General features: G+C 40.8%; 2 protein-coding genes across 7 annotated transcripts in view; one reads left to right on the top strand and one right to left on the bottom strand.

Annotated features, from left to right (window-relative positions):
• GDF7 (growth differentiation factor 7) overlaps positions 1 to 27,412 on the bottom strand; it is a 201,138-nt gene that overhangs the window by 26,358 nt on the left and 147,368 nt on the right. The gene's annotated exons all lie outside the window — the stretch shown is intronic.
• LDAH (lipid droplet associated hydrolase) overlaps positions 1 to 27,412 on the top strand; it is a 154,095-nt gene that overhangs the window by 58,490 nt on the left and 68,193 nt on the right. For all 6 annotated transcript variants that reach the window (XM_033936414.1, XM_033936416.1, XM_033936412.1 and 3 more), the window contains one exon: positions 9,646 to 9,815. In XM_033936414.1, coding sequence (XP_033792305.1) covers positions 9,646 to 9,815 — 170 coding nt within the window. The remainder of the gene's footprint in view (positions 1 to 9,645; positions 9,816 to 27,412) is intronic.

Raw genomic sequence — 27,412 nt, 5'->3', positions numbered from 1 at the left:
AGCCATCTTCAATGCGCTCCAAGCTTTCCAACACCTACTCCACGACATGGTAATCCTCATTCGCACAGACAATCAGGCCGCCATGTATTATATCAACAAGCAAGGAGGCACGGGCTCGGCCCTCCTTTGCCAGGAAGCTCTACGAGTCTGGGACTGGGCGGTGCGCCACAACACCCTACTCAGAGCAGTATACATCCAGGGGGAGAACAACGTCTTAGCAGACAAACTAAGCCGTCTGCTACAACCGCACGAATGGACTCTCCATTCCAGCACCCTTCACCAAATCTTCACGCAATGGGGGACGCCTCAGATAGACCTCTTTGCGGCTCCCCACAACGCCAAACTGCCTCAGTTTTGCTCCAGGATCTACACTCCTCATCGCCTCGAGGCAGATGCTTTTCTACTGAACTGGGGGAAACGATTTCTATATGCGTTCCCACCATTCCCGCTGATCCAGAAGACTCTGGTCAAGCTGAAACTCGAACGGGCCACCATGATTCTAATAGCTCCTCGGTGGACCAGACAACCTTGGTTCTCCCTCCTACTTCAACTCAGCAGCAGGGAACCAGTACCACTTCCAGTGTTTCCTTCACTACTTACTCAACATCAAGGATCACTACTTCATCCCAACCTGCAGTCTCTCCACCTGACAGCTTGGTTCCTCTCAACGTAACCCCTCACCAATTCTCACAAGAAGTGAGGGAGGTCTTGGAAGCTTCCAGGAAGCCCGCCACTCGGCAATGCTACTCCCAGAAATGGACCAGATTCTCCTCATGGTGTGTTTCCAAGTCAAAGGAACCCCAGCGAGCTTCCTTATCCTCCGTGCTGGACTATCTCCTACACCTATCTCAATCTGGGCTCAAGTCCACATCCATACGAGTACACCTGAGCGCTATCGCGGCGTTCCACCAGCCCCTACAAGGGAAACCCCTCTCGGCCCATCCGGTGGTCGCCAGATTTATGAAAGGACTCTTCCATGTTAACCCGCCTCTCAAACCACCTCCAGTAGTTTGGGACCTCAATGTAGTCCTTTCCCATCTCATGAAGCCCCCGTTTGAACCACTCAACAGGGCCCCTCTGAAGTATCTCACCTGGAAAGTGCTTTTCCTTGTAGCCCTTACGTCCGCTCGCAGAGTCAGCGAACTACAGGCATTGATGGCGGACCCACCATTCACAGTATTCCACCATGACAAGGTGGTCCTCCGCACTCACCCGAAATTCCTGCCTAAGGTGGTCTCCGAATTTCATCTCAACCAATCCATTGTACTTCCAGTATTCTTCCCTAAGCCTCATTCTCACCACGGAGAATCGGCCCTTCACACTCTAGACTGTAAACGTGCCTTGGCTTTCTACCTGGATCGCACCAAGCCACATAGAACCACTCCTCAACTTTTTGTCTCCTTCGATCCTAACAAGTTGGGAAGACCCGTATCGAAGCGCACCATCTCCAATTGGATGGCGGCTTGTATCTCTTTCTGCTATGCCCAGGCTGGATTATCACTCCCTTGTAAGGTCACAGCCCATAAGGTCAGAGCAATGGCAGCCTCAGTAGCATTCCTCAGATCAACACCAATCGAGGAAATTTGCAAGGCTGCCACCTGGTCCTCGGTTCACACATTCACCTCACATTATTGTCTGGATACCCTCTCCAGACGGGATGGACAGTTTGGCCAAACAGTATTGAAAAATTTATTCTCTTAAGTCGCCAACTCCCCCTCCATCCCACCGAGGTTAGCTTGGAGGTCACCCACTAGTGAGAATACCTGCCTGCTTGTCCTGGGATAAAGCAATGTTACTTACCGTAACAGTTGTTATCCAGGGACAGCAGGCAGCTATTCTCACGTCCCACCCACCTCCCCTGGGTTGGCTTCTCAGGCTAGCTACCTGAACTGAGGAGACACGCCCGGATCTCCGGGTAGGAAGGCACCGGCGCATGCGCGGTGCGGGCATCTAGAAACTTTAAGTTTCTACAAGCAACACGTGCTTGTGAGACGTCCGTACCGGGGCTCTGTCTGATGACATCACCCACTAGTGAGAATAGCTGCCTGCTGTCCCTGGATAACAACTGTTACGGTAAGTAACATTGCTTTATCCTCACCCCCCCCCCCACACACACACACAGTATAAAGAATTAAATTAAAGTTATATTGATATCAAGCAGCTTTCAAGTTACATTATAAGCAAATAAAAATAAAATATTTTTAATACATTGCTAATTATTACCTTCATCTTTACCTAAACTGTTTTGCCCTATCTCTATGATCTTATCTGCTACTTTTTTATTTTGCTGTAGTACAATCACACAGGTCTCCTTCAAGGCTCAGTAACACCTCTCCATAAATTATGTGGAAAAGGTCTGGAAGTGAGGATCACATCTATTTCATATCCTCAGTGAGACCTCAGAAAGTTATCTAGTGATCAAAACATTATTAGAGATGTTGAAGAGCTGTTTCTTGCATGACTGGATGAGCTATAGTTATCTTTTTTTGATTGTTATTTAAATTAATGCAGAAATAAATGGCTAGATTGAACCTAATGACTTCATTAACAGATTTCCCTTTTTTAAACCCCTATACCAGGGGTCTCCAAAGTCCCTCCCTCGAGGGCCGAATCCAGTCAGGTTTTCAGGATTTCCCCAATGAATATGCATGAGATCTATGTGCATATACTGCTTTCAAGAAAGAAAGAAAGAACGAACAAACCAAGGGAAAACAAAACTACAGACACAGATACAAAGAAACAAAGGAGGGACTTTGGAGACCCCTGCCCTATACCATTTGAAAGAGGGTAAATATCTAATTATTCACTTCTAGAATTGGATACTTCTTAAATTTAATAAAAATATTCTGGCACAAGTGTCAAACCTTAAAAAAGGAAGTCATATTGAGCATTGGAAAATAATTAATAATAATTAACTAATAAAAATAGTACACATTTAATTTTCTTCACTACCAAATATCCCCATCCCATCCTGCACAACCCAGCTACTTTTTTATGCCACCCGGCTGGAAAATATTTCTGGGGACTATGTTACTAGTATTTATTGGCTATTGCAGCCTTTAGGAGAAATCCAGAGGTTTTCTGGGGCCAGAATTTAGGTCCCCTCATCTTCAAAAACCCCTTTCCAAATTTTTTAGGTTTTAATAGTGCTCTCCTGAGCCAGTTTTTTGCACCAAAACACTGCCATGGTAGCTATCTTAGATTTTTAAAATTTTGATTAAAGCCTCTTTCTGACTCAAATCACCTCGAGTGTGCTTAAAATCAACCTGGATGGACTCCTCAGGCTATTTTACCCCTATATTATAATGTGTGCCTTAGACACCTTAGCCAGTCAGGGCCATAGGCTTCTCTCGGTGTATCCCAGGATGCACTGGGAAGAGGCCTAAAGCCTTGATTGGCACAGGTGCCGGGCTGCACCGGGAAGGGGAAGGCCTGCCATTTTGGAGAGGCGAGCCTGCCAGAAGGAGGGACTAGGCATTCCTCTTGCTCTCTTTTTCCATATAAGGTATGGGGTTGGGGCGGGATGTGGGGGAGCTGAGTGGCATAGGCAGGACGGGGTGGGCATCATTTCTGTTAAGGATCTTCGCTGGGGAGGGGGTGTCCAGGACCGTGACCTGTGTGCAGGAGAGGGTCGGCAGTGTAGAGTGTATGGAGGGTGCAATCTTCATTGAGGTGGATTGGGAGTGGGGGGGGTTTGGGTGGTGCCATTATCGGGGGGGGGGGGGGGGGATCAGAAATGTGGAGGGGCCCAGGCAGGAGGGAGTGGGAATTCCTTCTGCCTCTTTTTTTATTGTTCGGGGGTCATCATTGGGGTGGGGAGGATGGGCACAACTTTTCTTTTTTTATTTTTTTTATGGGGACAGATATTGTGCATGTGTAACTCATTCACAATATCTGTCCCCATCCCAAAAAAAAATATGGCAGACTTGTTGGTAATTTTGGGCCTTTAGTAGCCGTCGCAAAATTTAGTGCATGCCTTAGCAATGTTAGGGTATTGATCGGAGGGCTCATTTTAATATTGATGACCTTGTTTTAATACTAATGAGGTCATTTCCATGGCAGAGTCAGAGAATGTATACATGGAAAAACATACAATAAACCATTGTATATATCGGTTGGCAAATTAAGTTGTCCCTAAAGCAGTTAAAACGAGTTTTAGCGATAATCGTTAGACGCTTAATGAGTTTAGTGTAGGGATGTCAAAGTCCCTCCTTGAGGGCCGCAATCCAGTCGGGTTTTCAGGATTTCCTCATTGAATATGCATGACATCTATTTGCATGCACTGCTTTCATGGTATGGTAATAGATCTCATGCATATTCATTGGGGAAATCCTGAAAACCCGATTTGATTGCGGCCATTGAAGAGGGACTTTGACACCCCTGGTTTAGTGCATCCGGGCCTCTGTTGGGAGTTAAGCATTTCATTTTTCATAATTATTTGAATTTGATATGCAGTTTTTTTTATCCACTATTGAATATGTTTATTAAATAAAAGAAAATTGATATTTTTTGGACCAATGATAGTATTCATTACCCCATTAAAGACTTTTGGATGTGATTAAAAGACTGAGGGTTTGAGGTCCTTTTCCTCATTTGTCTTTTTGATACTAAATCATGTGATTTGATGTTCTGTTTTGCTCATTTTTTGGTATAGATATATCTTCAATTATTATCTTTCTTAGTACCTTTGAATTGTAATCATAAGAGGAAAATCTTGATCCGATTGCAACAGTCCTCCTTTTAAAAATTATATTGTATTAGAATCTAGACTAAATTGTAAGCTCCATGATAGAGGGGTTGGTTATGTTTATCTGCAATGTGATGTTTAAATCAAATAATAATTGCATAGAAATTAGTAGGACAAATTCACACTCCCCCTCCTTTTCAAAGCCAAGCTAGTGTTTTTAGTGCCGGCCGCCACAGTAACAGCTCCAATGCACATAGAATTCCTATGAGCATCCAAGCTGTTATGGCGCTAAAAAGGCTAGAGTGGCTTTGTAAAGGAGGGGGATTATGAATTAAATAAATTTGTATCAAATGCATTGCAGAAAATCATTATGTCACTAGAGGGAGCAGTTTGTAAGGAGCAGAATTCATTCTGACATGAGACCTTAATTTTATTTCACTAAAGATATGAACAGAGGACAAATTTAAAAGGTACCAATTTTTGGTTTATCTTAAATCAGTTGAAAAACAAGTAAGGATTATTTTGTTACATACAAATGAAGTGAAATACAAATGAGCAACAATTGCACTGGTGAGCATAAGCAAAGAATATTCAGGTAGGATGAAGAGAACAGACATATAATAAGGCAAAGATTAGAAATATGAGAACTACTACATATGCAACAGAGAATTGAATCCAAATAAAAGGAAGGAAACAATGCCATACCATATGCACACAAAGAAACCACAAAAAGGAGCAGTAGGAGAAAGTCAAATCAGTGGCACCATCTTGGTGGGGGCGCTGGCACCCGTCCTCCTCTCTGCTCCCTTACCGATCTTTCCCTTCCCTCATTCCCAGGGCATGATTAATTTGTCGAGGGCCCCTAGGCACACAAGTCCACTGGGCCCCTGCCCCATGTCCCCCCACCCTACCCCCATTTATTTACCCTTCTTTTTTACTTCTTTATTTCCACTTGATTTCTCTTTTCTTTTATTTTAAAATTCAAAATAAAGATTAGCATACTAGTGCTAGTATACAGTTTTTCTTCTATGCAGCCTCCAAACATCTCAGAACAAATCTCTCCTTCCTAGAGGAAGAGATCTTCAGCTGGCAGGGCTTTGGGAAGCCCACCAATTTATATTTTGCATCGGGTAGGAGGCATGGGGCATGGCGGGAAGATGGCCCGCCATTTTATTAGACTAATACATTTCTGAATTAGCTTTCAGAGGTTAAAACCTCTTTCTTCAGGTCTGTAAACTATACTGCTGTTACAGTATCCCTGTCCTGACCTAAGGAAGGGAATTTTGGTCTCTGAATTAGTAAATGTATTAAAATTAGTCCAATAAAAAGGATCACCTTATTTCCATTTTCTATTAATAAACAATCAACACAGCTACAATAATACTTTATCCTAAAGCAAAAATAAATAAATAAAACAAATATAATTTTTTTTCTACCTTTGTTGTCTGGTTTCTACTTTCATCTTCTCATCATTATATTCCTTCCATCCACTGTCTGCCCTTTTCCTGCCTCTTCCATATGGCATCCGCTCTCTTTCTATGCCTCTTCCAGAAACTGTCTGCTTCTCCCATCTCTCACTTCCCCCCACCTCCCATCGGTCTGGTATCCATCTACTTCTCTCCGCTTCCCCAATAGTGTGGCATCTGTGTTCTTCCCTTCTGTCCATCCCTCCCAGCAGATTTTAGCATCTGTCTCCTCCTTTCTTCCCCTCAGATATGGTCTTCTTTCTCTCTTCTCTCTTCTCCCTTCCTCCTTTTCTTCCCTGCTCTTCCTTCTCAATTTATTTTCTGCCTCTGTCTAAATTCTTTCTTACTATTCAGTCCTCTTTTCCCTCTTTCACTGTGTCTACCTATAGCTTGCCACCTCTTTCCCTCACCCCTTCCAGTATCTAACTCTATCCTTTTCCCCCAATCCAGTTTGTGCCTTTTTTCTTTCTTGTCCTCACTTCCTTCCAGTGTCTGTTCCCCTCTCTCATCCCCCATTGCATTCAATGTCTTCCCCCCCCACTTCCATTCAGCATCTGTGCCCCTCTCTCACCTCCCCCATACTTCCATTCAGCATCTGTGCCCCTCTCTCACCTCCCTCCCACACTTCCATTCAGTATCTGTGCTCCTCTTTCATCTCCCCCTCACACTTCCATTCAGCGTCTGCCCCTCTCTCACCTCCCCCCACATTTCCATTCAGCCTCTGTCCTCCTAAACCTAAAGCACCTCTTCCTGCTATTGGGCCATCTCCCTCCTTTCCGCTCACCTTCGCAGATGCTTTCTAAAAGCGAAGTTCTCTCTCTTAGCGTGGCCCTGATGGGGAAGCTGTTGTCATAAGTAGTGGGGTATTAGTGAGGAGCACGGGGCGAAGGTCGGAACTAGATCTCAAATATCCCTGGCCCACTCCACCTCTCTCCTCCCAGCATCGGCTAAGCTCTGTCCACCTGGTGCTACGGAGACCAATATAATTGCTAGCGACCGGAAGTGAACGGCCACCGGACTAAACCCCAACCAGCCCTCTTCCCCGCCCCCCCCGGGGCCATTGCCACCACGAAAACTAAAGTCCCGGACCACACTCCAACAAACCTGTCCCTCCTATCTTCGAATGAGATCCCGAACAGGAACTATCCCGCCGTGGAGTACAGGCTGCACTGGAAGAGAAGCTACTGCACTGCTGCCCGTGCTGTATTTTTATGCCATCTTTTGCAAACATTTCCAGTCACTCGAGAAAAGCTTTTCCTCTTATGCAACTTCCAGTTTCTACAAGATCACGTCAGAGGAGAAGCTTTGTGGCAGCCACGTGCATGCAACTAGTGGCCCCTCTGGTTGCTACAAAGGTGAACGAAGGGGAAGAGATGCCCGGACAGCTACCCTCTTTGCCTTCCCCTAACACTGGTGGGCCCCTTGATGTTTTCGGGCCCGAGGCACGTGCCTACCTGGCCTATCCTTTAATCCAGCCCTGCTCATTCCTCTTTAATGTTCGTGGCAAGAGCAGCAATCCCAATCTGCTCAGGAGATATTAACTTGTGGCACTGTGTTAATGCAAGTTAGTGACTCCCATAGTAAACTAAGCTGCAATAAAATGAGACATTTTACCACAACTTAGTAACTACCCCCCTCCCCATGTTGTTGGCAGTTACTATGAACAACATAAGTGATTTTGCATATTGGCTCGCTGTAAATAATACACAATGATTTATTATAAAGCACCTACAATTTTTTTATTTGTGCTCAAAAAATTGTTGTTGTAGATTAGTTCTCTGACTCAGATAGTAATGCTGTAGCAGGGGGAGTGTAGCTGTGAATTCTTTGCCTGATGGAGGCAGAGATGATTTGCCCAGGCCCGTAGAGAGAGAATATGGCAGACCCTACTAGGGAATAAGCGCTGCTGAGGTTTTCTTTGGAGAAGATGACCATGGTGCTCATAATCATTACGTAAACATATCTAAAAACCTGCCCAAGTTGGCACTTGGACGACCTAAAAGACATGTCATCCAAGTGCTGATAATCAAACCTAGTTTTGGACGTATCCAGGGACTTTTTAGGCCTCTAAATTCAGCTGTGCACCCAGAGCTAAAAGGGGCATATCTGGAGGAATGGTTAGAGCGGGATGTGGGCCGACCTAGACTTAATCATCCTGCAGGATGAGTTAGACAATGTAAAAACAGGTATAAGTGCCAAAAAAGGTATCCAAAGTGACCAGATAACCACTGCAGAGACAAAATTAAGACACACACTCTTCAAGTGTTCCGTGACCCCCTCACACTCACACAAAGATCGGAATAAAAATGTACATACCTGTCTCCAGAACATCAGCACCTAGTATAGGAAAGCTTAGTAGAACTGCACATAGGTCTCTTAAATAGCCTAGGGAGTGGGCTAGTGAACCATAGAGAGGAGGACCCTGGCCCTTAAGCCATTCTAGCCACTGTATTCATGGTGAAAAATGTGAACTCAACCAAAAAAAACCCAAACCCTACTGTACAGCCATACAGCCATACACCTGTAGCTATAAGGGCTATTGGGGTTGTAGACAAGTGGGTATAGTGCGTTTTTTTTTGGGGGGGAGGCTCACCAAATCCTATAAGGGAGTTCTGGTGAGATGTTTTTGTGATGTTCACAGCAGTGCCTTGTAAGGTTCTCCACTGCTCTTGCCATGTCTGGGTGGTTAGTCCATCACAGTGCTGACCCCTCCCATGTCCAAATGGTCTTGGTCTGGGCATTTGGAACTTAGACAAATTTTTGGTCGAAAATGTGATATAAGGATAGACGTACTGGCGGTCTGGATGATCAATGGCCTAGATGTCCAGATAGATGATTTTCAGAAAAAAAATATTTTAGACATTTTTCGAGAATGGACATTTTCCTACTGCTGACTTTAGGCATCTAGCATCATACCACCAAATTCGACTTAGACATTTGTTTTGATTATGCCCCTCTATATATCTATTATAAGGAGAGTGAAAGATGAGGGAGAAAAGGCCACACATAGTGCCACAAGCCAAAAAGAAGCAGCTGCTATTCTATTGCATGTGCTAACACCACTTGAAAAATAAATTTCAGGAGTATGTCATTTAATCAAGTAGTCTGGTTGCCTTTAATTTTATCTATTAATTTGTATTAGGTTTTGTATATGATAAACTATTATTTTCAGTCAAGCTTTTCATGTTAAGTTTTTGTTATACTTGAGCATTTGTTTGTGTTTCACAAGAAGATCTTCTCTGCCTATATAGGGCTCCTTTTATTAAAGTGTGCTAGCGTTTTTAGTGCGCACACAAGATTAGCGCCCGCTAGCTGAAAAATTACCGCCTGCTTAAAAGGAGGTGGTAGTGGCTAGCGCACGTGGCATTTTAGTGCACACTATTCCGTGCGTTAAGGCCCTAACGCACCTTTGTAAAAGGAATTTTTTGGAAAGAGTGTAGAAGATGGTTCCATTGAATTGGCTTTGAAACTGAATGCATTATTTTCTTTCAGACACAGATTCGAAAGAAATAGAAGACATCTTTGGCCTTAATGGACAAATAGAACATAAGCTATTTTTCCTTAAAAATAATGTTCCAAAAGATATGAAGCTTGTACTAATTGGTCATTCTATTGGTTGTTACATTATACTAGAACTAATGAAACGAACGTCAGAACTCCAGGTATGTTTTTGGCCATTTTTTATTCATGTGGATGTTTTTTCCCAATTTGCATATTTTTAAAACTTTCATTTCACACGTTCATTTAAATTAAATTTTTTAAACATGTTGGAACTTTGGATGGCTAGGGATCAAGCTGCAAATGCCCTTATTAGGCAGTTTGACCTCTTGTGTTGGTACTGTGAGGTTATCACTAGGGGATCAAGGGTACCATTTTGAATCTGGTGCTGCAATGTGCAGGAGCCACTGGGAATCACTCTTCCCACTAGACAACGAGGGACTCCAGTAAAAGCCAAGACCGGAATTGAGGAGCGATATCCCAGGGGAGCAATTGATGGAGTTCTTAAGGTTAGGTTTGTTGGTGAAAGGACCGATGTCAATGAGAGGTCAGCAGCGAGGGGGATCAATGTTGTCAGGAGCAGTGGTTTTACAGAGCTGATCCCATATGGTTGGATAAGAGCAGAACGCTCTTTTTTCACTACATGGAGCTTTGTAGAATCACTGCCCATGCACACATGCCACATGAGTTCCTGTACATCCGTAAATATATTTTGTAAGAGGCTTTGCATGTGGCAGAGTCTTTGTAAAAAATACAGGAGAATTATGCATGAACGTCTCAATTTCCATCTCAATGTTCTGTGTAAAATTGATCTTGTGAGGGCAATTCTATAACTTAGTGCCTATATTTATGTGCCACTTGTGCATAAATATAAGGAGTACTGGTGTTTCATGAGTAGATACATATATATGTGTGTAAGTTGCAGCAAAACAACCAATTGCTATTTTGTAAGGGTATGCATAAGTAGCATAGTTTATAAATGCAAAAGAGTTGCTTGCATGGGTGGAGCATGTAGGTGGAGCACGTGGAAGGCTGCTCCTTCCTTGTGTAATTTACAGAATACTGTAAGTTATATGTGCCCTTGCCATATTTACAGTACTGCAGTTATGCCAGGATCAATGGCTAGTGTAACTGTGGGTGCATACATCTAGGCGCACCAATGCTGGGTCATGCCAATATTTTATTATCAAATCCATGTGCCCAGATGCTGTTATAGAATAGGATCTCACCTAAATGGAGGCATTTGTCTTATTATGTTTTTTTATAATTTTATGTATGTAAATTATGTGCTAAACGGTATAGAAAATTTTAAAATAAATAAATATAGTGTGTTATAAATAATATACAAGAAGGAGCTATTTTTCTGTTAATTTCTGGAATTTTTTGAGTCATGGTATGACTTTGGAGTAACAGGAGGATATAGTCTACACATAAAGAATGGCAGAGGTGAGAAACAGACTCCCAGTGAATTTGTTTGTTAGCAAAAACAGTAAGGGCTCCTTTTACAAAGGTGTGTTAGGGCTTTAATGCGCAGAATAGCGCGCACTGAATTGCCGCGTGCGCTAGACCTTAACGCCAGCATTGAGCTGGCGTTAGTTCTAGAAGCTTAGCGCAGGTTTAGTACGCACTAAAATCCTGCGTGCACTAAAAACACTAGTGCACCTTAGTAAAAGGAGCCCTAAGAGATCAGGCCAAGATAGCATCAGAGACAGACATTTAAGGGTTACTCTCCTGGCTCAGTGAAATCGCGGTGCTTTTACCTCCTTTTTTATGGGCTTTTTGATTTTCCTCATGGAGAAATGAAAGGGAGCTCTGTGGACTGGTCCTCCAGCATCTGCGACGCCCCAGCGCCTGATTCAGACCACCATCCCAGGAGTTTTGACACGACCAAGCAAGAGAGGTGCAGCCGGCTACAGGAGGGACGGCAGATGGTACGGCGGACCTTAGCGGAAGTCGGGTTTTATTGAGCTCGGAATTCAGGCAAGCACCACTCCAACCCAGAACTGCGAACCCATCAGGGATGGCTTTAGTGTGCTGCTTTTGCAAGGTGAATTAGCAAGCTCAACTTGGAGGAACTGCTAAGGAACCTCGGGAAGAGAATTACCCAGCAGAACCCTTAACAATGGTAACCTGTATGGAACCTATAAAAACTGTAATTGGGAATGAGACCTTTCAGTTTGGAGATATGGTTATAAACCTGCATAAATTAATATGGAAGCTCTGTGAAAGGCTATTGAACCTATGGACTCTACTCTAAAAAAAAAAAACTGTTTCTCTATTAAGGACTGATTGTGGTAATATCAATTCCATGGTGAATACCCATAAGGGGACCTTTAGGGAGCATGGAGAGTGTATTAAAAAGCATGAAGAGCAACTCAAATAAGTCAAGGAATTGGAAGTGAATATTATTAAAGAGAGATCTTTTCCCCCCCAAAAAAGTTGGAATATATGGAAAATTATCAAAGGAAGAATAATCTAAGATTTTTTAACTTTCCTAGATCGCCTATTTTATCAGCAGTTGAGATGGTACATAAATATTTACATGAGATCTTACTGATACCTCCTGAGGATTTATCACCAATATTGAGAGCTCAATATCTTATCAGGAATAAACCAGAAAGCTCTACTCCTACTGATAATATAGGAATCATGAATGGAGAGATGAATTGTACCAATTTTTTGAAAAATTCACTGAAAGTAGTTGTAGACAGGACATCTCATCGTCACATTTGCCTTGGAATATAATAATAATCAGTTTTTATACCGTAAGGCCATAAAGTTCTATCCGGTTTACAATAGTTAAAAAAATTACAATAAAAAAAGTTGAGTAGAATTAAAATGATAGAAACTTAGGGCTCCTTTTACAAAGGCGCGCTAGCAGTTATAGCGCGCGCGTTAGCTCCTACCTCCTCCTTTTAAGCAGGTAGTAATTTTGTGCATGCGCTAATCTTGTGCAAGTTAATCTTGTGCATGCGCTAAAACCCTAGCGCACCTTAGTAAAAGGAGCCCTTGGTTCTGCAGACATATGAATGAGTAATTTTTTGATTCATCTATTTGGGTATTTCCTGATATATCTCAAGCTTCACAAAGAAGAAGAACAGATTTCTTGGTTTATCGTTCTCATGTTCTGGTTTTGGAAGCTACTTTTATTCTGAAGTTCCCGGCAAAGTGTTATGTGACGTATAATGGGAAAAATTATTTAAAAAACAAAAACCAAAACAATTGCTGGATTTGCAACAGAAGAGATTGGAGTAACAATAGGACCAGTAGGTCCTCCCACAGATTAACGCGAACTGGCTGCTGGTTTATCACCTCTTAAGCTGTCTCATTTTAATATATGTTCCTATTGATTAGTTTTCTCTCTCTGGCCTCCTAAATTGTGGACTAAATAAATGATTAATTTTCTGGGTGGAGTTTTTCCACTGTATATTCTTTTTTTATTATTTTTTGATCTTGATTCCATTTTCAAGTAGAATTTTTGCTTGTATTTGAAAGTGAAAAGTTGATAGATAATTTTTTTAAATAGTAAGAATTTAAGAAGTCAAGAGAAATAAATAGTAAGAATTTAAGAAGTCAAGAGAAATTTTAGAAAAACAGAGATCAGATAGTCTGTTGTTTTTGCTTACTATTGTAATAACTGCAATCTAGATGGGTTTTGTAGTCATCTACTTTTACATTTAACTTTCAAAACGAAGACTATGATAAAATGAGGAGAATTATTAAAAGAAAACAACATAGGATCAGCTTCAGAAGTCAAAAATTTATATCAGGTGTGGATGATATTCAACAATACCATTGTGGAAGCCAAGACCATATATATTCCATGTATTTAAAAAGGAGGAATGAAGAATAAATGATAGCCAGCATGGTTAAAAAGTGAAATGAAGGAAGCTATTAGAGCTAAAAGAAAATCCTTCAGAAAATGGAAGAAGGATCTGACTGAAAATAAAAGGAAACAGCATAAGGAACAGAAGTGAAATGCAAAGCATTGATAAGGAAGACAAACACCCTCTTTTACTAAGTTGCGGAAGAGGTTTCTACCATTGCCCAAGGTGCTAAATGTTCCAACACTGCTCTGACACGCATAGAATTCTATTAGCATCGGAGCAGCTAGCGCTCTGGGCCATGGTAGAAACCTCTACCACAGCTTAGTAAGAAAGGCTTTGAAAAGAAGATTGTATTGGAGGCAAACACACATAGTAAAAACCTTTTTAGGTATATTAGAAATAAGAAGCCGATAAAAGAATTAATTGGACCGCTAGATGACTGAGGGGTAAAAGGGGCACTCAGGGAAGACAAGGCCATAGCAGAGAGATTTGATGAATTTTTTGCTTTGGTCTTCACCAAGGAAGATATGAGGGAGATGCCAGTTCCAGAAAAGATATTCAGTGCTGATGAGTCAGAGAAACTGAAACAAATCTTTGTAAACGTGGAAAATGTACTGGAACAATTTGACAAATTGAAGAGTAGCAAATCGCTTGAATCAAATGGAATACATCCTAGAGTACTGATGGAACTGAAAAATGAGCTTTCACAGAGCTGCTATTAGTAATATTTAATTTATCTTTTGTAGTACCATGCTGTATTTCAGATTGGAGGGTGGCCAATGTAATTCCATGTTTAAAAAAGGGTTCCATAGGTGATCCAGGAAATTATAGACCAGTGAGCCTGACATCAGTGCTGTGCAAAATGGTAGAGACTATAATAAAGAACAAAATTACAGAGCAAATATATAAATATAGATTAATAAGACACAGCCATTATGAATTTCGTCAAGGGAAATCTTGCCTCATCAATCTACTAATTGTCTTTGAAGGGGTGAATAAACATGTGGATAAAGGTAAACCAGTCAATATTGTGCATTTGGACTTTCAAAAGGCATTTGACAAAGTACCTCATGAAAGACTCCTGAGGAAATTAGAAAGTCACAAGATAGAAGGTAAGGTCCTGTTGCGGATTAAGAGCTGGTTAAAAGAGAGAAAACAGAAAGTAAGGTTAAATGGTCAGTGTTCTTAATAGCAAAGGGTAGATAGTGGAGTTCCCAGGGATCTATGCTGGGGCATATTTATCAATGATCTAGAGATGGGAATAACTAGTAAAGCCATTAAATTTGCTGGTGTCACAAAATTATTCATAGTTGTTAAATTGCAAGAGGATTGTGAAAAATTGCAAGAGAACTTTGCAAGACTGGAAGATGACATCCAAATGGCAGATGATGTTTTATGTGAGCAAGTGCAAAGTAGGAACCCAAACTATAGCTACAGGATGCAAGGTTCCACACTAGAAGTCATCACTCAGGAAAAGAATCTAGATTTTATCATTTAGGTTTCTGCCAGGTACTTGTGACCTGGATTGTCTACTGTAGAACAGGATGCTGAGCTAGATGGATCATTGGTCTGACCCACTATGGCTATTCTTATGTTCTTATGATGATACATTGAAAACCTCTGCTCAGTGTGCAGTGGTGGCTAATAAAACCCAAAGAGAATGTTAGGAAATATTAGGAAAGGAATGGAAAACAAAAATGAGAAGGTTATAATGCCTTTCTATTGCTCCATGGTGGAAATATATCTCATACTGTGTGCAGTTCTTGTCCCTTCATCTCAAAAAAGATATAGCAGAATTAGAAAAGGTACAGAGAAGAGCTATTAATTGACAAAGGGAATGAGACAACTTTCCTATGTAGAAAGGCTAAAGCGGTTATGGCTCTTCAGCATGGAGAAGCGACAGCTCAGGGAAATATAATAGAGGTCTATAAAATACCGAGTGGAGTGGAACAGGTAGAGATGAATCACTTGTTTACTCTTTCCAAAAATACTAGGACTAGGGGGCATGCATTGAAGCTACTAAGTAATAAATTTAAAACCGGAGAAAATATTTCTTCACTCAACGTGTAATTAAAGTCTGGAATTTGTTGTCAGAGAACGTGGTAAAAGCAGTTCCTTAGTAGGGTTTAAATAAGGTTTGGATATTTTCCTAAAAGAAAAATGCATAAGCCAATATTAAGACGGACTTGGCAAAATTCACTGCTTTTTTCTAGGATGAGCAGTATAAAATCTTACTTGGATCTTACTGGGTAATTGTGACCTGGATTAGCCATTATTGGAAACAGGATGGATCTTTGGTCTGTTCCAGTATGGTAGCTCTTATGTTCTTATATTATATTCTTATGCACATTCTCTGTTTCTATGAGTAGTGCTGAACAGAGAACCATTGGCTCTAAAGTAAAGAACAGCACACCATTATCAATGGGTCTGCTGAACAAATGAATTTTGATCAAATATATTTGATATAAAGTAGAGCTAAAGAGACAAAGGCCTTATAAAAACAAATGTTCTTATATAATATAATAGCATGGGAGAAATCACTAGTACGTGATCAGTACTGCTGAATAGTAATGGTTCATGGAATTGAAAAGTTAAACTGGCTCCAATCTCTAAATATTTCAGCATTTGTGCTGACCCATCTAAATAAGATGGCTTTTGGAAGTTAGTCACAAATACATTTGTTATTACAATAAAAAAAGTACTGCCTACAACTTGTATGGCAAACTTTTTCTGGAACCTTCAGCATATTCAGCACTCGTGAATCTATCTCGTATATCACACACTCTACCAAAATCAACATATCCCCTACAAAGTTTCTGAATACAGGTCTCAAAGTACTAGGAGAATCTGTAATTGGTAGTTTTCCCTTATGTAAAACTACTCCACATATTTGAATAGCACAATTGAATCTCAGCATAAGCATTATGTAGTACTATTTCACTTCTTAGTTTACAGGGCACCTTGTTGTGTTTCTGCTTCAATAGAGAGAGAATGACTGAAAGCCTGTAAGAATGTTTTCCTTTGTGCACAGAACAACATTGTTTTAACATAGTAAATGAGGGCAGATAGACTAGTGTGGCGTAGAGAATGACACGGTGACAAAATTCATCACCGTTCCCGTCCCCGCGGATAACCGCGGGAAACCATCTTCATGTCATTCTTTAAGGAGAGAGGGAAGAATCAGAGTATGAATGGCCACAACTACTGACCCACAAGCCTTGCTTTGAAGAATGCTGGTGTAGAAGGACTGAGGTTGAAATAGACACTAGAAAATGACATGGGATTATTTCCCGCGGTTATCCGCGGGGACGGGAATGGTGATGAATTTTGTCACCGTGTCATTCTCTAGTGTGGCCCATCTAGACTGCCCATTAAGGTGACATAGTTGTGCCTGCTGCTCAGTGCAGGTTACATCCCCACCCCATGTGCCTCAATTCCAAAAGAAGATTATTCCAGAGAGTTGCCCTGCAACAAAACAAACATGACTAGTCATTTTCTAAAAGGACTTGATGAAAAAAAGAGACATCAAAATTTCAAAGCCCCTGTTGGCTGATAAACCTTGGAGTACTTAAAGGTACATCAGTATTCAGGGCTTTAAAACCCAAAATCAAAAGTTGCTGAATGTGCAAAGTAACTGGCAACTGGTGAAGTTCATGCAGAATAGGAGTAATATGCCTTGATCAGCAACAACCCCATCACAGCCATGATGACATAGCTGTTCTGTTGTTTGGGTCCCTAGTTCACTACAAGTTGTATCTGTAGCAGCTGCCATAAAATCTGGCTGTTGACGCATAATCTGGTGTTTCTAGTGAAATCACAACAAACTACCAGCTCACCACTTCTTTCTGCTGAACACAGTGTGCTGCACCTTTTCCCTTTATTGGCCTGCAGTCTTAGAAGAGGCTTCTGTTTCTTTTTAAAGCTACTACTACTACTAATCATTTTTTTAATGCTGCCAGATGCACACAGTGTTATACATTACATTAACCATGAAGAGACGATCCAATCAGATAGACAAACAGGACAATTGGGGTAGAGAAGTATAGATGGAGTGATAAAATAGACATGGGTACTTTACAAGCTGATTGGTCATAGGAGTTAAAAGCAGCATTGAAAAAAAATGGATCGTGTTGCTGCAGGTTCCCACTCCTTCCTCCTGCTATGCTCCAGCTAACCAATTCTTGAAGAAGGAGAAAAGTGACTTTTTGTCGGCTTCTTTTGACTGCATATGTGGTTGTCGGAGCCAGAGGGAAGAGAGAAGGATGACCAGTGTTAAAACTAAAAGAAATTGAAGAAGAAACTTGGAAGAAGAACTGATAAAAAGGAGTAGGAGGATGAGGAAAAGAAGAATTGCTGAAGAAAGGGCATAGGAAACTTGGAAACAGGAAGAAAAAGATCCTGGCAGAAGAGAAAAGGCTAGAAGAAATTGAAAGACAACAGCAATCAAATGAGAAAGGAGGAGACTGGGGAGATGTAATACGATATAGAGGAAACTAGGGTGGAAAGAATCATAGGGCTGGATTCACTAAAGTCAGTGATTGTCGCTAATAGGTTTAGCGACCATCCCTGCTAACCGACCTGATTCTTTAAACGGCCCACCATGTGTTTTTCCCCTTGATCGCCCATTATCTGATCAGGCCATGGAAATTAGTAAAATCCCATACAAAATAGCCAAGCGATTGATTCATTTACATCGCTTGGCTATTTAGCATTGGGTTTTACTGATTCTAAAACCTGATTGCTTATAGACCTGTCGGCAACTGTGTTACCAACAGGTCTGCCTGGGGAGTTTTTTTTTTAAACGGCACAGATATTTTGCGGGTCTTACACACACAAAATATCTGTCCCATTTAAACAAAAAAAAAAAAATTGTAAAAATCCCCCACCGCTGCTATATTTTAGGGTTTTGCCAGGTACTAGTGATCTGGGCTAGATGGACTATTGGTTTGACCCAGTAAGGCTATTCTTATGTTCTTAAATTCTTGAGCCATGGAAAAATATTATTTCCTTCAAAGCCAAGGAGGGTTGATCTTTTTGCATCCAAACTACTTTAAATGTTATGTTTCTCTACCTGACTTCCTTGCATCTCTCACCATTCCTGATTCATTGCAATATAGCTTCTGCCCTCTAAATTTCACAGAGAATCTTTATTAGTGTTTCCCACAAACACATGATTCTTTGCCAATTTATTTTCAAACTATGTATCATAACTAAGCTATTCAGACTTTTACCCTCTGAATTACAACAGATGCTCAATCTCTTTCTTGATTATTATACTAGCTGTTATGTGAAATACCTCTATCCAGTTGTTAATTGCTAATATCTTGGATTTATTTGTTTGATACATTTCCCTATCATAAACAGCCCTGGATGGCTTACAATAATAAAAAACAATACAGCAATAAAAATACAATAAAATCAACATTAAGGACATTACCGACTTCCATTCCAAAAATCATGCCATTCTCAACTGAAACTATTAACCTACTATGTAGGCCCGGCCAAACAGCCATGCCATAATGTTTTTACCCTGAATGATAATTAACTCTTTATTCCAGAGGGATTGAATCCCTCTCTTGGGCCCATATTGTAAAATATGCACTTTCTTGTTAATTTCAGTTTTATTTCAGTGAGGTCTGGCATTTGATTTAATGCCTCACGCAAAAAAATGTAGTGTTCTATTATGCTGTCAAACTAGTAGCCAGGTAATTTGAAACACCATCATGCTATGCTTTAAAAACTAAACAAAAGATTTTGAAATGCAACCAGTTTAACTGAATAACGACTGGAATGATATGATTTCTTTCCTTTTTTACAGTCAACAAATTTAGCCACAGTATTTTGAATGACTTCCAAAGCTTACACTGTAGTTGAATAGCCTGGTAAAAATCTGAAAACATCTGTATCTTCTGACCACAAAAGGCAATATATTTCACTTTGAAATATGCAAGCAGTAATAATAACTTTAACTTCTGATGTCAGTGAAACTAACAAGAGTAAAATTTATGTATTAAAAAATTTATATACCGCATACAACTATTCGGTTTCCATATCATATACATAAAATCTTGTTTCTCTGCGATTACCACATATAACATAGACATGTCAAGACAACATTGTTAATCGTCCATGTTATAATAGGGATAGAACACAAATTCAATCAATTCAGAAATACAAGCAAGCTTTAATTATACAACCAAGTCTCCAACCTATTGACAACAACCCCAGACTACAAGATGTTCAGAAAGGAAATAAAAACTATACTCTTCAAGAAATCCCTTAATAAAGCTTAATACCATGATAAAGCTTAACCCCCCCCTCTTACCATCCCCTCCCTAACCCCAGATCCTACTTTTCCCTCTCTGATCTAACATTGTAACCCTTCTTCCATAACTCTTTTTGTAATCCGCTTTGAACCAAAAGGTAATGGCGGAATAGAAATCTGTAATGTAATGTAATTGCTGTCAAAAAAATTCTAGAAGGCGATTATCAACTGAAATATACTTTAGCATAGGAAAGTATTGGCAAATATATTCTCCTAAGAAGTCTCAAAAAAAAAAAGCAAAAAAGCTAACAAATCAAAGCTTTCCATAGGGTTTACCATTTTCATTTCCTACTTATTCTCTAACTCTGTCACAGCATTCGAAGATACATAATATATCTCAGAAATATGTATTGCCTCCTTATTAGACAATTTCAATATCTACCTAAGACACATTGTAAAAAGCTATTTTAATCACAGTCCTATCTTTATGCGGTTCTTCATAGCCGATTAAATGCCACTTCACTGGCTATGTTTTCACCAACTTCATGAACCCAGAAATTTAATGCCATAGCGCAGACATGGCCTAGCATTACATTTCTGGGTATAATGCTGATGGGGGTCAGCAAAATGCTGATTGCTGCCAGATGAATATCAGTCCTTTGATGTTTATATTCAATTTCTAAAAAGAAGCATTCTTGTACTAATCAGTTTTTCTTTTATGTCTGGCCTCCTCATGGAGTAAAAATAGATTAAGATCTTTGTAATTTTTGTTATGGTGTTGTTTCTTGATTGGTAGCAAGTGGCAGTCTTCCCTGACTAGTAATCGTGTTGATTAGAAAATGTCTTAACAGCACTAGAAGTAATATTTTTCTCAAGGATGGTCCTAAAGACCATCAGGAGTCCATGTATCCAATCAGAATAGGAAAACAAACCCCCTCTTTTACGAAAGTGTGATAGCAGTTTCTAGCACGGGGAGCCGCGCTAAATGGCCCGCACTGCTGCCGACACTCATAAGAACTTAATGAGCATCTGGAGCAGTGCAGGCCTTTCAGAGCGGCTCTCCGTGCTAGAAACTGTTATTGCACTTTCGTAAAAGAGGGGGGAAAGTTACTTACCTGTACCATGGGTGACATCACCAGAAATGTTTCTAAAACCATTTGGGCAGTTTCACTGTACACATGCATCTTTTCCTGCTTGCCACTGTCATGCAAGACCTTAACAATCCATTACTAGCTATAGGAATACAACTCGTTGGAGAGGGTTTAAAGGGTATCACTATGGTCCTTGATGAGAGTAGCAGCTTACTGAACCTTATTTTCAAAGAGATTTTCTCAAGGTCACTGCATGTCAGCAAATGTCTGATCCTGCAGCCAGGCAGGTCTACGGGCACCAATCTTCATAGTAGAAGCTCTCAATGTCATCTCAAAAATTTCATGTCGCTTATGCTATTTATTTTCCACACCCCTTCCCTTTGGCAGCTAACAAGTAGAAATCTTTGGACTTATCCCTATAGAGTGTCTGTAAACTGCATTCAGCAAGTATAAATCCATGTAGAGCTGATATGTGAGACCATAGAATAGCATTATGAAACAATCTCTTCTCAAAAAGCTCTAATGTCCAAGCCTCCCTCCCAGAGGGCATTGAAGAGTGAGTACTTAATCTGTGCTTTTCAGATAGTGCTGCCTAGATGAAGTTGAAAATAGCATTCCATAGATCTTTTTTTCTCTCTCTTTATTGTACTATCTGATTTGTAGTTCTTTGTTGCTTCTTGAATCTCAGATCCTTCTACACTCTATATGTAGTTAACCTTCTTATTAATTAATTAATTAATGATTTATTAGCTATGTTTATGAAGAGATTCGCCCAAGATGGTACACAGCAAGTACATTTTAACATAAAACTTACAATTTTGTTACTAGCATAACAATAGTAAAATGATCAAATGTAAACTTGAAAACAGTAAATTGAAACCTGGCATCTTTCTTTCCCTTTCCTCCCCATCTCCGCAGCCCAGCATCTCTCTATTACCCTCTCCATATCTCTCTCCCCTCCTTCCTTTTGTTTGGCAGCTTTCTCTCTTTCCCTCCCCCATCCCGGTGGAATTTCTGTTCTTCCCCTTTCCCTTCCTTTTCTTCCCCTTGAGGTCTGGCATCTTTCTTTCCCTTTCTTCCCCATCCATAGTCCAGCATCTCTTTATTACCCTCACCATATTTCTCTCTCCTCCTTCCCTTGCATCCCATTTTCTGACAGCTCTCTCTCATTCCCTCCCCCTCCCATTTTCTGGCATCTTTATCTTCTCCTTCTTTCTCTTTCTTCCCTATCCCAGCATCTCTCTATTACCCTCCTCATGTGATTCTCCCCCCCCCCCCCATGGGATGTGGTGCTTACTTATGGTTTTCGTTCCCAGCAGTGCTGCTCTTACTCTTCAGATCGCCGGCAGCATGGGTGAAGTAAATAGGCTGCCTTTGGTGACCCAGAAGCCACGGGCATTTAGGCCAACTAAAACAGGCCTTAATCCCTGCATCTAAGTTATTCACACATCGGGTATATTCTATAACAATGTACCTAACTTTAGAAATGCCACCCCGATTCTCCCCTGGGTTCACCCCCTTTTCAAATTCACATACTGCAACTGGTGCATACTTTTACAGAATTTAACATCAGTTACAAGGTGTTAATTATCATGGTGCAAATTAGCCAAGTTAATCAATTAAGCTGTGTGTGTACATCAGCTTCATGTCCTGATGTATGCATACAAGTTTAGGCACCATGGCCCAAATTCACTAAGCAAACTGATCATGTACCGATCGGTTTGCGAGCCCTTAGCGAGCAGATTTCCCTCCAGCCCGATTCACAAACCTGTGCTGCGATCCGCTTCAAATCCGTGCATGCAAAATAGGCAGGGACGCGATTCACTAAACTTTTCTCCTGACATACCGACTGGCTGGCCGATCAAGAACAAGCGACTGGTGAGAACCAGTCGCTTGTGTAAAAAACTCCACTCCTCTCTGCCTAGACCTGCTCTCTGCCTGCCTCGACTCTCTCTGCCTTCCACGGCTCTCCTGCTCTCTGCCGCCCTTCCCGCAGTGCAAGCCTGTGGTTTTAAAGCAGGGCTGCACTGCGGGAAGGGCAACAGAGAGCAGGAGAATAAAATATTGCTCCCCCTGGCCCAACACCCCCGTACGTAAAAGTTGGGAGCAGGAGAGGTGCCTAATCCTTCCTGCTCCGTAGGCCCAATCCCCCGACCGGCCCACCCGTGGTCGGGCCGGCTGGGCCAACCCCCCTCCCTGTACCTTTAAAAATGTTGGGAGCAGGAGGGGTGCCCGGTCCCTCCTGCTCTTTAGGCCTCCATCCGTAATAACACTTCTTCGGGAGCAGGAGGAAGTGCAAAGTGCTCCTGCTGCTGCTGCTCTCCGGGGCCGCTACCCAGTATGGCCCTTAGTTACGCCCTGGTGCATCATGTGATGCACAGGGAGGGGCCTAAGGCCCCGATTGTTTGAGGCACCTCGGGTTCCTCAGCCAATCAGGGACTTCCTTAGGGAAGAGTCTAAGGAAGTCCCTGATTGGCCATAAACAAACATTGCTTCTCATGTCACTACTGTCAGGGCTCAATCTGATCCGTGCCTCAATCTGGAGGCGTGCCTCCGATCACCCCTATTTGCATGCAGATGGTTGGCGAATCGGTCAACCTGCCTCCAATTGCACACGGATCGGATACAGATCGGAGAGTTAGTGAATCTAGGCCCATGTACCGAATTTGGGGGAATATGTACACTTTGGAAGAAAGGTGGGAGAGAGGAGATATGATAAAGTTGTTTAAATATCTACGTGGCATAAATACATAGGAGGCAATTGAAAGGAAGCTCTAGAATAAGGGGTCATAGAAAGAAAGGGGACAGATTCAGGAGTAATCTGAGGAAATACCTCTTTACTGAAAGGGTGGTGAATTCATGGAATGGCCTCCTAAGGGAGGTGGTAAAGACGAAGGCTATATTTGAATTCAGGCAAGCATGGGACAAGAACATAGGATCTCTAAAACAGCGGAAGGTATAGCAGATGGTGTGGATGGGTAGACTAGATATATGCTATATAGTTTTTGTCTGCCTTCATTTTTCTCTTTTTTGATATGCACAAAGATAAGAAATTATCTTACAAAGAAGATAGAAGGAAAAATTAAAGGAGTGTGAAAAAAATTGTTTTTCATTTAAAGATGGACATTTGTAACAGATTTCCAGTGAGAATTATGGGAGCCAAAAGGGTAGCAGAATTAAAGTATGCATGGGATAAACTAAAAGGGACATCAGAGACAACAGAGAGACAACCAATCAAGTGAGAGTTGTGACAGCACAGTAAACCAAATATTCTTTTTTGCTAATATCTTCTATGTTTCCATTTGAAATGGTGTCATTCTATAATCTTAAATTAGTACAGTGTTATAGTATGAACTTGACATCACTTTACTAATTTGTTTCCTATCTTTGATTTGCTGTATAAACTCTTTCCTTAACAGTAATATGAGCGGATAATTGTTTATTAAAAAATGCAGCCAACATTTTTACACAATGGTTCAGCCTACCCATTAAAATGTTGAAATAATTATCCTCAGGAATTTTTCTTTGGCAAAATTGTCACTAAGCAGTCAAAACTAGACAACAATGAAATACAAGCGAAACAGAGGTGATAGGCAGACTTTGGTCAGTGTCTACTCAAGAGATTTGCTAAGTAAGCAACTTGGAATTCATAACATATTTTAACAAAATATCATTGCCTTCATATTATGTTGTGTCCGCATTCTAAGCTGAGCTTGGCTTTGTTACAAGACCTATTTCCTGTTTAAATGCTGTCTTCCGTTTGTCTTAGTCTGGCGTGAGAGATGTCTGCTTCTTGGCACCTTATTTTTCCATTGGTCATATGTATGCGAATATTTGAATCAAAATAGTATGACTTATTTATTCAGGATAAGATTGTGTTGAATATACATGTTTTGTATCATAGTTCCACATTTGTACTGCTTATGATGATGACTCCTTTAGAAAATACTTTTATTAGAGAATTTCTATTGACGCTGATTTGAAACCTTTGAAAGTGTGTTAAATGAGTACATAAGGGAGTATATTTTTAGGGGTATGCTGTTTTTCTTTTTTGAGATATGTTTAACTATTCACCTTTTCAAAAACAGATGCAGGATTATATATTCTCTTCAGACTATTTCATTCTTTGTGTGATTTGAATCTATTCAGGTTTAACGAAATAGCAATTTAGATTATAAACTCTCTCAGATAGATATCTGACTAATGTGTCTCAATTATAATGTGCTTTGAGTATATTGAGGATAAGTTTATAACATCCATAAAGATATATGCTTCTGTTCTTCAGTTTTGGGATTCTCTAATTATTCAGCCCCACAAGGGTTATTAGAAGAGGGTTGGTAAACAAGACTAAGAATGTTATAATGTCAGTGGTGCAACCTCACCTTGAGTACTGCGTTCAGTTCTGGTCTCCTTATCTCAAAAAAGATATAGTGGCACTAGAAAAGGTAAAAAAAAACAGGAACCATGATGATAAAGGGGATGGAACTCCTCTCATATGAGGAAAGACTAAAGAGGTTAGGGCTCTTCAGCTTGGAAAAGAGACAGCTGAGAGGAGAGATGATCGAAGTCTACAAAATTCTGAGTGGTGTAGAACGGGTACAAGCAGATCAAATTTTTACTTCATCAAGATTTACAAAGACTAGGAGACACTCGAAGTTACAGAGTAATAATTTTAAAACCAATAGGAGGAAATATTTTTTCACTCAGAGAATAATTAAGCTGGTTTTAAAAAAGGTTTGTACAAGTTCATGGAGGAAAAGTCCATAAACTGCTGTTAAGACAGACATGGGAGAAGCCACTGCTTGCCCTGGATCGGTGGCATGGAATGCTGCTAGTATATGGATTTTTGTCAGGTACTTGTGACTTGGATTGGCCTCCATGAAGACAGGATACTGGACTAGATGGACCATTGGTCTGACCCAGTAAGGCTATTCTTATGTTCTTATGATGGCAGATAAAGGCCAAATGCCCCATCCAGTCTGCCCGTCCACAGCATTCACTAGCTCCTCCTCTCCCTAAGAGATCCCACGTGCCTGCCCACACTTTTATGAATTCAGACACAGTCATTGTTTCTAATGCCTCTACCGGGAGACTATTCCATGCATCTACCACCCTTTCTGTAAAAAAGTATTTCCTAAGATTAATCCTGAGCCTATCACCTCTTAACTTCATCCTTTGCCCTTTGATTCAGGAGCTTCCTTACAAATGAAAGAGACACACCTCAAGCACATTTATGCCACATAGGTATTTAAACATCTCTATCATATCTCCCCTCTCCCTCCAAAGTATACATCTTGAGATCTTTAAGTCTGTCCCCATACGCCTTATGATGAAGACCACCTGCCATTTTAGTAACCTTCCTCTGGACCGACTCCATTCTGTTTATATTTTTTTGAAGGTGCGGTCTTCAGAATTGTGCACAATATTCTAAATGAGGTCTCGCCACAGAAACATCTCTTTAGCATCTGGCTCATCTCCCCAATATAGCACCCTTGTTCCTACTTTCTGCACTGAATAATACAGGGTGCCCACAAAAACACTCCTTGATTTTAAATGCTTACAGTACCAAAATTTATTGGCATATTCTTTCACCTTTGAAGCTACATTTTCATCAACTCAGAAAGTTTCGTATGGTATCTGTTGATTACATACACTTGAAGTGCACCCCACCTGTTACTCAGCAAACATTGATTTGATAATCGAGCTCGGATCAGACTCTCCAAAGCATATCTGGCATGATCACGTTTATAGCTTCAATGATGCATTCCTGCAGATCATCCATAGTTGCATGTAGTGGAGGTACGTACACTCTCTCTTTCACATACCCCCAAAAGGAAAAAGTCACAAACAGTAATGTCCGGTGATCTTGGGGGCAACTTTAGGAACACTTGGTCATTTTGTCGCGTTGCATTGTCTGAAGATTGTAACTTCTGCACCAATTGCAACTTATAAGGGTGAAAGTGCAAGTGACTGTGTAAGATCTTGCTAACTGCTTTTTCGGACTTGTATTTGCTGTCATCTTATTTATAAATATATTCCAATAAGTTTTGATTTTGTAACCATTTAAAAATCAAGGAGTGTTTTTGTGGACATCCTGTATAATACAGTATCTTATTTTCTTTTTTGTTTTTTTTTCTTCTTACCACCTAACTTTATCCAGGTACCACTCTGAATATTGTAGCCAACTTATACCCAGATGTTCCACACTGGCCTGTATCTGGATACTGGTGTAGAATAACCTGGTATTTAAAAAAACACAGTGGTCAGCATTTTAAAAAGTGCTGACCACTACAGTTTATAAGCACATAAGCAGTGCCTCTGCTGGGTCAGACCAGAGGTCCATCATGCCCAGCAGTCCGCTCACGCAGCAGCCCATCAGGTCCAGGACCTGTATATTAATCCTCTATCTATACCCTTCTATCCCCTTTTCCTTTAGGAAATTATCTAATCCCTTCTTGAACCCCATTCCAGGTGTTCACCACCCTCTGGGTGAAGAAGAACTTCCTAGCATTGGTTCTGAATCTGTCCCCTCTTAATTTTTCCGAATGCCCTCTCGTTCTTGTAGTTTTCAAAAGTTT

Source organism: Geotrypetes seraphini, chromosome 3, assembly GCF_902459505.1.
Source record: "Geotrypetes seraphini chromosome 3, aGeoSer1.1, whole genome shotgun sequence".
NCBI classification, from domain to species: Eukaryota; Metazoa; Chordata; class Amphibia; order Gymnophiona; family Dermophiidae; genus Geotrypetes; species Geotrypetes seraphini.
This window is presented reverse-complemented; position numbering and strand designations above follow the sequence as displayed.